This window comes from Hippocampus zosterae, unplaced genomic scaffold (assembly GCF_025434085.1).
Source record: "Hippocampus zosterae strain Florida unplaced genomic scaffold, ASM2543408v3 HiC_scaffold_398, whole genome shotgun sequence".
NCBI lineage: Eukaryota > Metazoa > Chordata > Actinopteri > Syngnathiformes > Syngnathidae > Hippocampus > Hippocampus zosterae.
Window position 1 is genome coordinate 1,965 of NW_026262930.1, and position 13,082 is coordinate 15,046.

At 60.2% G+C, this 13,082-nt stretch overlaps 2 protein-coding genes across 2 annotated transcripts; both read left to right on the top strand.

The window, feature by feature from the left end:
• Window positions 1–1,150: 1,150 nt before the first annotated feature.
• Window positions 1,151–11,106, top strand: LOC127595097 (dynein axonemal heavy chain 3-like). The gene is given in 3 exon segments (XM_052056790.1): window positions 1,151–4,406; window positions 4,409–9,083; window positions 9,156–11,106. Coding segments are annotated over 3 exon segments (9,882 nt in total).
• A 46-nt stretch (window positions 11,107–11,152) lies between these two features.
• LOC127595098 (glutathione S-transferase Mu 4-like) lies at window positions 11,153–11,827 on the top strand. The gene has a single exon (XM_052056791.1). The coding sequence runs from the start codon at window positions 11,153–11,155 to the stop codon at window positions 11,825–11,827; it is 675 nt and encodes a 224-aa protein (XP_051912751.1).
• The last annotated feature ends 1,255 nt before the right edge of the window (window positions 11,828–13,082 follow it).

The following is a 13,082-nucleotide window of genomic DNA, read 5'->3' on the forward strand; positions in this document are numbered from 1 at the left end:
GGTTTCGGGCACCGGCATCGAGAAAATGGCATTCGAGGCTGAGATTCCGGCCGGGAACTGCAGAAGGGCCGGCAGCCACCTGGCGAGGCTGCTGCACAGCCACCGGCTACTGGCTGGCTACGCGCTGTGGAAGTGGGACCATCACCCCGTCCTTATCCTGCCGCATTCTAACACCCGGATCTTCAGGGCACATGAGTATTACCAGCTGCAGGCCGACTCGATGCACGGACTGAAGCAGGTGCTCGAGTCGGAGTGGGTGGCCCCCATGGCGGATGTGCTGGGAACGGAAACGTGCAGGCCCACGCGGGGGTTGCTCGAAGCAGGGCGGGCTTTCATGTAGCTTAAGATCAGTGAAGTTACTCGACAGGCCCTCCGAGCATTTGAGCGCTTCATTAAGCAATTCAAGCAGCCGGCCCTCAAGCCTGCAGAGACGGTCATGTTCTTCGAAAGCAGTCAGGGTATTCTCGAGCCCGTCTTCCTCTCCGTCAAGCTGGTCTACCAAGACAACCGGGTTTGCTTCGAGGACTCGGTCTCACTAATGGAGGGGCGTCTGCTGGCGATCTTGAAGTCCCTGAGTGAATTCAGCACAGGCTTCAAGAGGCCAGGGTCGGAAGGGCAGCTCCGAGGAGTCGGGACTGAGGATGAGGAATTTCGACGGGCGTGGACCAATGTGCAAGAGGTGGTCCACGAAAACCTGTAGAACGCTCTGGGGATAATCCCTGTATATTAGAAGTACGCCTACATTCTGCAGGAGGAGGCGAGAGTGAGGGCTTGGTCGGAGGAAGAGCACGACCGAAGAGAGTACAACGAGCAGCTCAACAAGTACCGGGCCCTCCGCAAGGAGCTGCTCCAGCAACTCCCCTTCGAGGTGCGCATGCCCATGCTGCTCTGCGACGGTGCCGAGCTGAAGGCCACCTTCCTCAGGGCGCTGGCTCGGCTGGAACAGATGCTGCTGGAGAGCGTCATGAAGCGAGTGACAGGATTGTGCAGAGGCGTGCAGACTCGGGTTGAAGCAGGACTGACAAGCACGGAGGCCGAACCCCAGGACACAGGCGAGCTCGTGGCGACCGAGTGGCGAATCGACAGTCTGGCGAGGAAGGATCTAAGGGAGATGCAGGAGTAGTACCAGGGGGCAGTCAAGTGGGTGACCATGTTTTTGCACCCGCACGGGTACCCGATCCCCGCCCAACAGCTGCAGCTGGCCTTCGACACCCACGAGGCTCTGCTGCAGTTCCCCGAGCTTCTCAAGGATCGTGAGGACATGCTGAACGAGCGGCGGTTGCAGATGGAAGAGCGGCTGCAGACGATCAGGCGGCAGTTCGAGGGGACGCTGAACCGGCTGGTGGCAGAGGTGCGCAAGCTGGAGGACTACGGGAGCAAGATGATGCGGGAGACGGCCCTGCAGCAGTGTGAGCAGGCCCGGGTGCTGGCCCAAGAATGCTTTGCAGAGAAGGCCAGGATCAACACGCAGGAGGATCACCTCTCTCATGATATCAGCGAGTACCGCCGGCTGACCGAGTGCAGCCAGCAGCTAGAGCCCTTTGAAAAGCTGTGGCGTCTAGCCAAGGACATCCTGGCCAGCCTCAGCAGCTGGACCAAGGAGCCCATCTTCAAGCAGAGCCCCGACGACATCGCCGACCAAGTCAAGGCCGCCAAGCAGGAGTTCATCAAGCTGCAGGCCCGCCTTCAGCGAGTGGCCAAGCCGAGCAAGCTAATCGCAGAGCTGCTTGCCGAGCTGAAGGAGTTTGAGCGCAGCCTGCCGCTCTACTCAGTATTCTGCAACCCGGGACTGCAGCCTCGACATCTCCAAGAAGTCTCTAGGCTGCTGAAGCTGGGCGATGAGTTGCGGGCCTCCGATCCCGTGACCGTCACCCGGCTGATCAACCTGGGCTGCTTCGAACACCTGGAAGCCCTGGAGGACATTTCGGAGCGGGCCTCGAAAGAGCATGGCATCCGCTCAGGCCTAGACCGCATGGTGGCGGAGTGGCAGGACGTGCGGGTGGAGACCAAACCCCACCAGGACAGCTTTGTGGTGACTGGCGCCTTCGTGGAGGAGGCCAATGTGCGGCTGGATGAGCACGCCCTGAAGACACTGACCATGAAGGGCAGCCCTTGCGCGTCCATTTACCTGTCCGAACTCAACAAATGGGAAGAGTGGATTCTCTACTCAGTGGACTTCCTGGGACTGCTGGGGCAAGTGCAGTCGACCTGGATCTACCTGCGCCCCGTCATGACTGCCCCGGACATCCTCAAGCACCTGGCCGTCGAGGGGGCCAAGTTCAAACTGGTCGACGAGCAGTTCCTCAACCTCACGGACCGCATCCACGAAAACTCCCTATGGATGGCCGTTTCGCGAGACCGGTCCCTCCTGCGGGTGCTGCAGACCTGCAAGGCCAACCTCGACGTGGTTCAGCGTGGGCTCTCTTCCTTTCAGGAGAGCAAGCGCCTCAACTTCCCGCGGTTCTTCTTTCTCTCGAATGACGAGCTGCTCGAGATCCTGAGCGAGACCCAGGACCCTGCGCGCGTCATTCCCCACCTCTCCAAGTGCTTCGAAGGCATCACCTCGCTCGAGCTGAAGGACAAGCTGCTGGTCAACGCCATCTTCTCTGCCGAGGGAGAGCGCCTCCTTCTCACCAAGTAACTTGACACTTCTCTGGCCAATGGCAACGTAGACGAGTGGCTGCTCCAGCTCGAGAAAGGTATGGTCAAGGCCGTTGACTTTGCCCTCCGAAATGCGCACGAGGAGCTCAAGGAACAGACCCTGGGAGAGTGGCTGCTAGGCCGCTGCGGTCAGGCTGTGCTGGCCCTGTCGATGGTGTCCTGGACCAACCAGACTGAAATGGCTATCCACCAAACAAAGACGAGTGCCTTCCACCAGACCCTGTCTCAGCAACTTAGGTAGATTGTAGGACTTATCGAGGGCGACCTGGCACACTTGGACAGGCTGACTCTAGAGGCGCTGATCGTGCTGTGGGTGCACAACATCGACGTAACGGGCAGCCTGCGCGCGGCCCAGCTCGAGTCCTTCGAGTGGCAGCAGCACCTGCGGTACTACTTCGACCCAGACTCAGAGCGGTCGGTGCAGACTCAAATCCTGAACTGTCAGTTCCCATACAACAACGAGTATTTGGGCAACTCCTCGCGGCTGGTGATCACGCCGCTGACGGACCGCTGCTACCGGACCCTGTGCTCGGCGATGTTCCTCAACTACGGAGGGGCTCCCGAGGGCCCAGCCGGCACCGGCAAGACCGAGACCGTCAAGGACCTGGCCAAGGCCATGGCCAATCACTGTCTGGTCTTCAACTGCTCGGACGGGCTGGACTACCTGGCCATGGGCAAGTTCCTGAAGGGGCTGGCTTGTTGCGGCGCCTGGTCCTGCTTCGATGAGTTTAACCGCATCGAGCTCGAAGTGCTCTCCGTGGTGGCCCAGCAGATCCTGACAATCCAGACAGCCAAGGCGCGTCGCCAGCACACCTTCCACTTCGAGGGGACGAGCCTGCGGCTGCAGCCCTCGACGAACGTGTTCATCACCATGAACCCAGGCTACGCGGGCCGTTCTGAACTGCCGGACAACCTGAAGGCGCTTTTCCGGACGGTGGCGATGATGGTGCCGGACTACGCGCTGATTGGGGAAATCACCCTCTACTCGCTGGGGTTCACCCAGGCACGGGTGCTGGCCAACAAGATCGTCACCACCTACAAACTCTGCTCCGAACAGCTCTCCTCGCAGGACCACTACGACTACGGCATGCGCGCAGTCAAGAGTGTGCTTACTGCCGCCGGCCAGCTCAAGCGTGCCCTCCCCGCCTGGCCAGAGCCCCAGCTCGTCCTGAAGGCTCTCACCGAGGTCAACCTCGCCAAGTTCCTGGCTCATGACATCCCACTCTTCGAAGGCATAATCTCTGACCTCTTCCCAGGGGTGGTTCTGGCTGCAGACCCGGTCCCGGAGTTCGATGCCAGGCTGCAGGCGCACTGTGAGGCGGGCGGCCTGGCCTGCTCTGCGTACTTCAGACTGAAAGTGGGGCAGCTCAAGGAGATGATAAAGGTGCGGCATGGGGTCATGCTGGTAGGACAGCCCTTCGCGGGCAAAACTGCAGTTGCAACTGCCCTGGCCAAGGCGCTGCCCGACACGGTCACCACCGTGCGACTCAGCCCCAAGGCCCTACACATCCGGCATCTCTACGGCTACTTCGACGAGCTGTCGCACGAGTGGTTCGACGGGGTGCTGGCGATCCGCTTCCGAGAGCTGGCGCGGCAGGAGGAGGGGCTGCGGTGGCTGGTGCTGGACGGGCCGGTGGACGCGGTCTGGATCTAGAACATGAACACGGTGCTGGACGACAACAAGAAACTCTGCCTGAACTCAGGAGAAATAATCCAGATGTCCCGGGGAATGACGATGCTTTTTAGACTCTGGACCTGGACTCCGCCAGCCCCGCCACTGTCTCCCGCTGCGGCATGGTCTACACCGAGCCGGACTCGCTCGGCCATCAGGCCCTCCTCCATCACCTCCTCCATCCCCTTCGCGATACTATAGCCCCTGAACTGCTCCACGAACTGGCCTTGCTTATCGAGTGGCTTGTCGAACCCCTCTTCAAGACGGTCCAGCTCAAGTGCAAGCTGGTGTTAGCAGCGTCCCTGCAGGCCATGCTGCAAGGGCTGTTCTTCCTGCTGACTCCGCTCCTGAGGTCGATCCGGGGAGGGAAGGGCGCGCTGGCCCAGCTGGACGCGTACTTCCTGTTTAGCCTGGTGTGGTCCTTCGGAGGCTGCCTCGCTGGATCGTCCCGCAAGACCTTTGACCTACAGCTGAAGCGGATGGTCGGAGGGGAATATCCCCTTCCCAGCGGCAAAAAGAAGAAGGTGGGCGTCCCGGGTGCAGGGTCACTCTTTGACTTCCTGGCGCGCTTCAATTCCGACCGAGAGACTCCCGAGTGGGTCAAGTGGGTCGACCTCCACCCCGAAAGCCCCTCCCAGTACACAGGCGTGCCCTTGCACGAGTTGATTGTGCAGACTGCAGACACCGTGCGCTACGAGTGGCTAGTGGAGCAACTACTCCTGGAGGGACGGCCCACCCTCTGCGTCGGGGGAACGGGCACTGGCAAGACTACTTCGATTCGGAGCACTCTCCGCAAACTGCAACCAAAGCAAGTGCAACAGGAGTACCTCTTATTCTCTGCCCAGACGCAGGCGAGCCACGTCCAGGAGCAGTTCGACCAGCGCCTGGAGCGCCGCAGTCGAGGCGTTTTCGGGCCCAAAGTAGGCCGACTGGCAGTGTTTGTGGATGACCTCAACATGCCGCAGCCCGAGAAGTACGGGGCCCAGCCGGCAGTTGAGCTTTTGTTGCAAATGGTCAGCTGTGGACAGTACTTCGACGTGCGCGACCGGACTAAAGTTCCGAAGCAGCTGCGCGACCTGCTGTTCGTGTTCGCGATGTGTCCGCCGGGCGCGGGGCGGCCCTGTCCGAGCGCCAAGCTGACTGCCCGGTGCGCAGTACTCTCGATGGCGGAGTTTGATGACGAGGCACTCACCAAGATCTTTACGGTGATGCTGGACAGTAGATACAAGCAGCACTCCGAGGCGCGGTCCGTGCCGATGATGGTCACCGTGTCCATCGAGTTCTACCAGAAGGTGGCCACTCGACTGCTGCCCACCCCTGCCAAGTGCCACTACCTGTTCAACGCCCGGGACCTCAGTCGTCTGGTCCAGGGACTCTGCAGGGCGCATCACCAAAAGGTCACCCCCGAAAACATTTTCCGGCTGTGGACCCACGAGGCTAGACGGGTCTTTCAGGACCGGCTGCTTGAGACTGACAGGCCCCTGCTGGAGGAGTTCCTACAGGAGGCCGCCAAGCGCTGGGGCAAGCGAGTGGAGGCTCCCACCCACTGGACTGATCTGCTATCGCCTCCGGGCGTCGAACTCATCTACGAGGAGATCAAGGACCTTGATAGCCTGGCCCCCGCGCTGGAACAATGCTTGGAGAGCTATAATTTGGCAGGCCATCAGCCGCTGACTTTCATCTTCTTCAGGTACGCACTGGGCCACCTGCTCGCGGCCATGCGGGTGCTGCGGCAGCCGGGCGGCCACCCCCTGCTGGTGGGGATCGGGGGCTCCGGCCGGCAGTCAGTGACCCGGCTGGCCGCCAATGCCAGCGAACTGTCCATCTTCACAATCGAGGTGTCTAGAGGGTACGGGCACGCACAGTTCCGGTAGGATCTGAAGAAGCTGCTACTGAGCTGCGGGCGAGGCCGGGGCAGCTGCTTCATGCTGGGCGACGCCCAGGCAGGCCAGCCCGCCTTCCTGGAGGACGTCAACAACCTGCTCAACACTGGCGAGGTGCCGGGCCTCTTCAACCCAGAAGAAAAGGCTCAGATAATTGAAGGTGTTTCCAAGGAGGCGGCGCAGCGGGGCATCGAAGGAGACTTTGCGAAGTTACTGGAATTTTTCAATCAGCAGGTGCGTGTGCATTTGCACGTGGCGCTGTGCTTTTCTCCAGTCGGGCCGGCCCTCCGGACGCGGGTGCGGATGTTCCCTTCGATGGTAAACTGTACCACCACCGACTTCTACCTGTAGTGGCCACAGGAGGCCCTGACGAGCGTGGCCAAAGAGTATATCGGGAGGGCGGGGCTGGCAATCTAGAAAAAGCTGAGCTTTATCGAGCGGGCCCGCCAGCTGCACGAGAGCAGCCAGGCCTGCGCCCGGAACTACCGGGAGCAGGAAAAGCGCATTGTCTACGTCACCCCGACGACCTTCATCTCGATGCTGGAGGGGTTTTTGACCCTGCTGGAGGAGCAGAAGCAGGCTATCCGGGCCCGGCTCAGCAAGTTCGAGGGCGGCTTCCTCAAGATCGTCAGCACCGAGCAGCAGGTGGAGCTCATGCAGCAGAACTTGATCCAGCTGCAGCCCGGCCTCGAGAAGGCCCAGGCAGACACCCAGCAGCGCATGGGGCTGGTCGAGGCCCAGAAGCGCGAGGCCGCAGGGATCCAGGAGATCATTTCGGAGGAGGAAGCGAAGGTGCAGATCGCTGTGGACGAGGCCAACGAGATTGAGCGGGAGTGCGAGAAGGACCTGGAGCTGGTGCTGCCGGCGCTGAAGGAGGCGGACGAGGCGCTGCTGGTGCTGGACAAGAGTTCGCTGACGGAGATGAAGGCGATGAAGGACCCGCACGTGATCATCAAGACGGTGATGCAGGCCCTGTGCCTGATCCTGGACCCCACGCCCAAGGAGAAGGTCAAAAACGAAAAGACCCTCAAGATGGAGACCGACTGGTGGGCGGCCTCCCAGCGCCTGCTCAACAATCCCAAGCTCCTCACCGAGCTGCTCGAGTTCAACCACGACTCTCTCACCGACAAGGCGGTCGAGGGCCTCGGCCGCTTCCTGCACGACCCTGCAGTGGCCCCGCTTCTCCAGCTCGAGACCGTCTCGCACACCTCCAAGGCCTGCGAGTGCATCATCAAGTGGGTTCGTGGAGTCTACAACTTCTACTTTGTCAATAAGAAGGTCCGCCCCAAGAAGCAGGCCCTGGAGGCCGCCAAGGCCAAGTCCGCCGGCTTGCTCCGCGAGCTGGCCATCAAGCAGGAGCAGCTGGCAGAGGCCAACCTCAAGGTCGAAAAGCTCTCTGCCTCGCTCAACTTTGCGATAGCCAACCTGCATCGCCTGCAAGAGGAGATTCAGGAGTGCGAAACCAAGATCGCACGCGCCAACCAGCTGACCGGCTCACTCGCCGCTGAAAAGGTGCGCTGGCAAGCAACCTCCCAGGAGTGCCGGGCCCGCCTTGAGCAAGTCGAGGAAGAAGTGCTCTTCGCGGCCGCCTGGATCGCCTATGCCGGCCCGCTGCACAAGCAGGTGCGAGACCGGCTGCGGGCAGAGTGGAAATGCCCTGGACTGGGCTTTTTAGTGAGCGAGGCGGAGCTGCGGGTGTGGGGAGAGGCAGGCCTTCCCGAAGACTAGTTTTCGCAGGAAAACGGAATAATAATGGCCAAGAGCAGCAAGTGGCCACTCTGCATCGACCCCTAGGCCCAGGCCACCAAGTTCATCCGGCGACTCAACACCTCCCGCAAAATAAAGGCGATCAAGCCCAGCCAGGAAGGGTACGTGCGAGTGCTGTAGAATTCGATTCAGTTCGGTGTGCCCGTGCTGCTCGAGAGCCTGGGGGAGGAGGTCGACCCCATGCTCATGCCCGTGATCGCCAGACAAATTTTCACCAAGGGTGCGGGCAAGTACCTCAAGTTCGGGGAACAGGTGATTTCCTACAGCCCCGACTTTCGCTTCTACCTGAGCACTCGGCTGCGCAACCCGCACTACTTGCCTGAGCTGGCCACCCGCGTGACTCTGCTCAACTTCAGCATCACTGAGGACGGACTCGCCGCCCAGCTGCTGGCCAGGATCGTCCGCCACTAGCAGCCCCACCTCGAGACCGAGCGGGAAGAGTTGGCGGTCGAGTCGAAAACCAACCGGGACCAGCTGCAGGCCATCGAGAACCGCATCCTGAAGATTCTGGCCAACAGCGCCTCGATCCTCTAGGACGAGGAGGCTATCCAGGTGCTTTCGGCCTCCAAGGAGAAGGCGGAGGACATCCATCGCAAGGAGGAGCAAGGCAAGTCCACCCAGCTCAAGATCGAGGCCGCACGCGGGCAGTACCACACCCTGAGCGAGCTATCTGCTCTCGTCTTCTTCGTGCTCGCAGACCTAGTAGCTATCAACCCCATGTACCAGTACTCCCTGCAGTATTTCCTGAACCTCTTCGGTCGCTCCCTGAGCTCGGCCCGGCGCGAGGACCACCTCGAGATCCGCATTGAGACTCTGCACTGCGAGTTCCTCAACACTGTGTTCAACAACCTGGCCCGCGGACTGCTCGAAAAGGACAAGCTCCTCTACACCTTCCTGATCACCGTCCGCACCGCCCTTCACCAAGGGAAAATCACTGTCGAACAGCTGCGCCTCTTCAGCTGTTTCGAGGTCTTCAATCAGAACTGTCCGTCCCCACCGGAAGGACTCTCTCTGCAGCCTGCACAATGGAACCTGCTTTACCAAACGGTCATGGCCATCGACGGCCTGCCACCCGAGGCCCTCACCGCTGACGGCCTGGCGTAGGTCCTTTCCGCGATCGAGTCCAGCCCCCTGCAGAGTGTCTGGCCGAGCCCCTTCTAAGAAAAGTGCAGTCCATTCTCCAAGCTGGCCATAGTGAAGGTCATAGCACAGGCGAGGTTGCTGGAGGCGGTGCGGTAGTTCGTGGCCGAGGCGAATCCCCGGCTGAACGTCACGCCCCCGGGGTTCAGTCTGGCCGCATCACATGAAGAGTCTGACTGTCAGCACCCCCTGCTCTTTATACTGTCGCCCGGGGTTGACCCTTTCGCCTCACTAGGCGCATTCGCTGCTAATCAGGGGATCGAGACCCAGGCGGTCTCGCTGGGACAAGGACAGGGCCCTCACGCAGAGGCCTGCATCAAGGAGGGGCAGGCGCGCGGCAAGTGGGTGGTGCTCCAGAACTGCCACCTGGCCACCACGTGGATGCCCGCCCTGGAGAAGATCGTGGAGGACCAGCTGGACTACACCGGGGATGAAGAGCTGCACAATGATTACAGGTTGTGGCTTACCTCCTATCCTTCACCGAACTTTCCTCAGACCGTCCTGCAGAATTCAGTCAAAATCACCAACGAGGCGCCCCAGGGGCTGCGGGCCAACCTGCTGCGCTGCCTGGCCACTCACCCCCTCAGCGAGCCCGCCTTCACGGACTCCTGCCACCGGGCCAACGAGCTCAGGAAGCTGGCCTTCAACACGGCTTTTTTCCACTCGGTAATAAACGAACGCAAGAAGTACGGGCCCCTGGGCTGGAACATCCCCTACGAGTTCAGCTAGTCGGACCTGCGCATCAGCGTACTGCAGCTGAAACTGTACCTCGATCTCAAAACCAAGGAAGTGCCCTTCCCTGCCCTGCAGTACCTTGTAGGGGAATGCTTTTTCGGGGGCAGGGTCACTGACGACAAGGACAGGCGACTCATTCAGACAATCCTCAAAGACTATCTTTCCCCATCCGCCCTCGAGGCACAGTCAATCGAATTCGAGGACTGCTCGTTCTCCTTCCCCGTGGGGCAGGCCCCTGCCTCGGTGGCCGAGCTGGCCTCAGCAGTGAACGCGATGGAGCAGTTCTGTCCTCCGGGAGTGTTCGGGCTGCACGTCAACGCCTAGATCACCAGGAAGGTTTCAGAAGGCACCAGCTTCATCGCGGACCTGGTGTCATGCTCGGCCTCATAGTCCAAGGCCTCTGGGTCGGGGCTAGGATTGCTGTCCCAAATTTCCCTGATGAACTCAGAAATCAGGGAGGCTTACGAGGTGGCCTCGGTCATCTACAAGTACCCTATTCGCTACGAGGAGTCGATGAACGCCCTCCTGGCGCAGGAGCTGACCCGTTTCAATGGGCTGATCAGGACGATCCACAGCTCGCTGGAGATGCTAACGAAGGCCGTCTAGGGCACGGCAGTCATGACTACTGAAATTTAGAGTCTCGCTCAGAGCATTTCGGACTCGAAGGTGCCTGAACTCTGGCTTGCAAAGTCCTACCCCTCCCTCAAACCCCTCGGCAGCTACATCCAGGACCTCAAAGCCCGCCTCGATTACTTCGACCGCTGGGTCGAGGGCGGGAAGCCCGACAAATACTGGCTGAGCGGCTTCTTTTTCACACAGTCCTTCTTGACGGGGGTGCTTCAAAACTACGCGCGGGGACAGTCCCTGCCCATCGACGAAATCGCTTTCGACTTCAAAGTGTTAAGAGAGCCCGTTGATGTCCCGGCCGACGCAACCGGGGCTTACACCTATGGTCTGTTCCTCGAGGGAGCGAGGTACGATTAGTAATTCGGCCGGCTCGCAGAAAGCAGGCCGCGCTAGCTCTTCACACAATTCCCCACACTGCTGCTGCAGCCTGCCCGCCTGGCATCAGTATAAGCGCCGGAGGGCTACGAGTGCCCGGTGTACAAGACGAGCGCGCGGCGGGGAGTGCTGTCGACGACGGGCCACTCAACGAACTTCATAATGTGGGTGCGGGTGCCCTCCGAGGAGGCGCAGGGCCACTGGGTCAAGCGAGGGGTGGCCCTGCTCACGCAGCTCAGCGATTGAAACTAATTTTATTAGGAAGATAGATGGAAGATACGATTATAACAAAATGGCAAAGCTTGTTGTTGGATATTGGCCACTCAGAGGCTTGGTTGAGAGGGTCCTTCTTCTGCTGGAGTACCTGGGCCTTGAGTACGAGTTGCGCCGGGTCACTGACCCAGACGGCTGGTTCAACAAACTCAAGCTCGAGGTCATGGCTAAGAACGGTCTGGCTAACCTGCCCTACCTGCTCGATGGCGAGAAGTACATCTGCGAGAGCTCGGCCATCATGGTGCACCTGGCCCTAAAGGCGGACCGGCCCTGCCTCCTGGGCAAGACCAACGACGAGAAGGTCGAGTACACGGCCCTCATTGGGTTTTTCAATGACACCTACTCCGAGTACATCAAGTTCGCTTACGGCAAGGCCGAGGATTTTGCTGCCGCAAAGGCTGACTACAAGAAGGCCGTGGATCTGAGGGTCGCCAAGCTGGACAAGCTGCTGGAGGGCCGCAAGTACGCAGTCGGCGAGACTTTCACCCTCGCGGACATCCTCTTCTTCGACTTCCTGTCCCTCTATGAGGGGCTGCTGTTCCCCGGGGAGCTGAAGGCCTTCAAGACCGTGCAGGAGTACTTCGAACGGGTGGGCTCAATCGAGAACATCAAGAACTACCGGGCGAGTGACAGGTTCATGGTCGAGCCCTGCAATGGCCCGAGTGCCCAGTTCTCGCCTCTGAAGCTGCCGTGATTGCAGACAATACCATGTAATGATAAGAGAGCATGCTTGGGACATGGACAGGCCCTTGACTATCCTCCAGGTGTTTGATTTGCCCCTCAGAAATATCATCGCCACCCTGCCCCGCTTCCAGTCGTGCTGGGTGACTCACCTGCAGATCAGTCCGCTCCAGCCCCACTGCCTGCACATCGCCCCCTGGTACCGGCTCTACCAGCCCACTGGCAGAGTCGCTCTCGGCAACTCCTTGGGCAGCCTCCAGGATCTCAGGGAACTTGTCGAAAAAGCGAGGGGGCTTGGCATTGGCATTGTAGCCGATGTGGTCCTCAACCACAGCTGCGGCTGCCCTTTCTGCAACAAGAGCGTAGGCAGGCCGCTGGCTTGGCTGGTAGGCCAGGGCAAGCAGATGGTCATGGGGCTGTTCGGCAGCAGCGAGCAAAAGGACCGGTTCGCAATGGCCGACTGGGGGCCAAGGGAAAACACTGAAAAGGAATCCATTCTCAGGGCCCACGCAGCATTGCTCGACTTGTACCTCGAGGCAGGAGTAAGGGGATTTCGATTTGATGCCTGCAAGCACATCCCTCCCGCGTACTTCCAGGCCTTGCTCCGCCGGGTCCAACTTCCAGCCGACTTCTTGGCCTACGGAGAGGCGCTAGATGGAGACCCAGCCGTGCTGCAAGAGTACACCCCTTTCATGCACATGTTTGACTTTCCTCTGGCTTTTACTCTTGTCCAGGCCTTTTCGCTTCACGGTGACATCCGCGATTCCTTGAGACCTACGATCAGTGAATGGAAAGCAGTGGTGCTGGCGGATTGTCATGACTCTGTCTTGGGCGATGCCTACAAATTCGGGTGTCAAGAGGATGGCATCCTGGCCATCTGTTTTCTCCTCGCCAGGGGCGCAGGCATTCCGCTGGTCTGGAGCGGCTTCCTTGATAACAAGAGCGTGCGGGCAGGCCTGCAGTTCAACCGCTGCATGGTGGGCCTCGGCTACCACGTAATCTAGGAACACAGCTGCAAAGTCCTGCTACTTCTAAGGCGGGGCGACCAAGGCCTTGCTATAATAAACAAGGGAACGGAAGACTGTCAGGCGGAGTCCTTGCGGGCTGGGCTAGGGGATGGAGGGTTCAAAGAACTGGTCTTCAACTTCGAGGTCGAGGTGCAAGGAGGGTGGGTCAGCAAGTGGGGCGGCAGCAGGGGTGGGTTCTGGGTGGGAGGGAGGACGGCCCTCTTCCTCGTCAAGCAATGAGACACATCAGGTTTTAAAAAA

What these genes read in the sequence shown, in the direction of transcription:
- LOC127595098 (XM_052056791.1), top strand. Translation starts at nt 11,153, where the DNA reads ATGGCAAAGCTTGTTGTTGGATATTGGCCACTCAGAGGCTTGGTTGAG.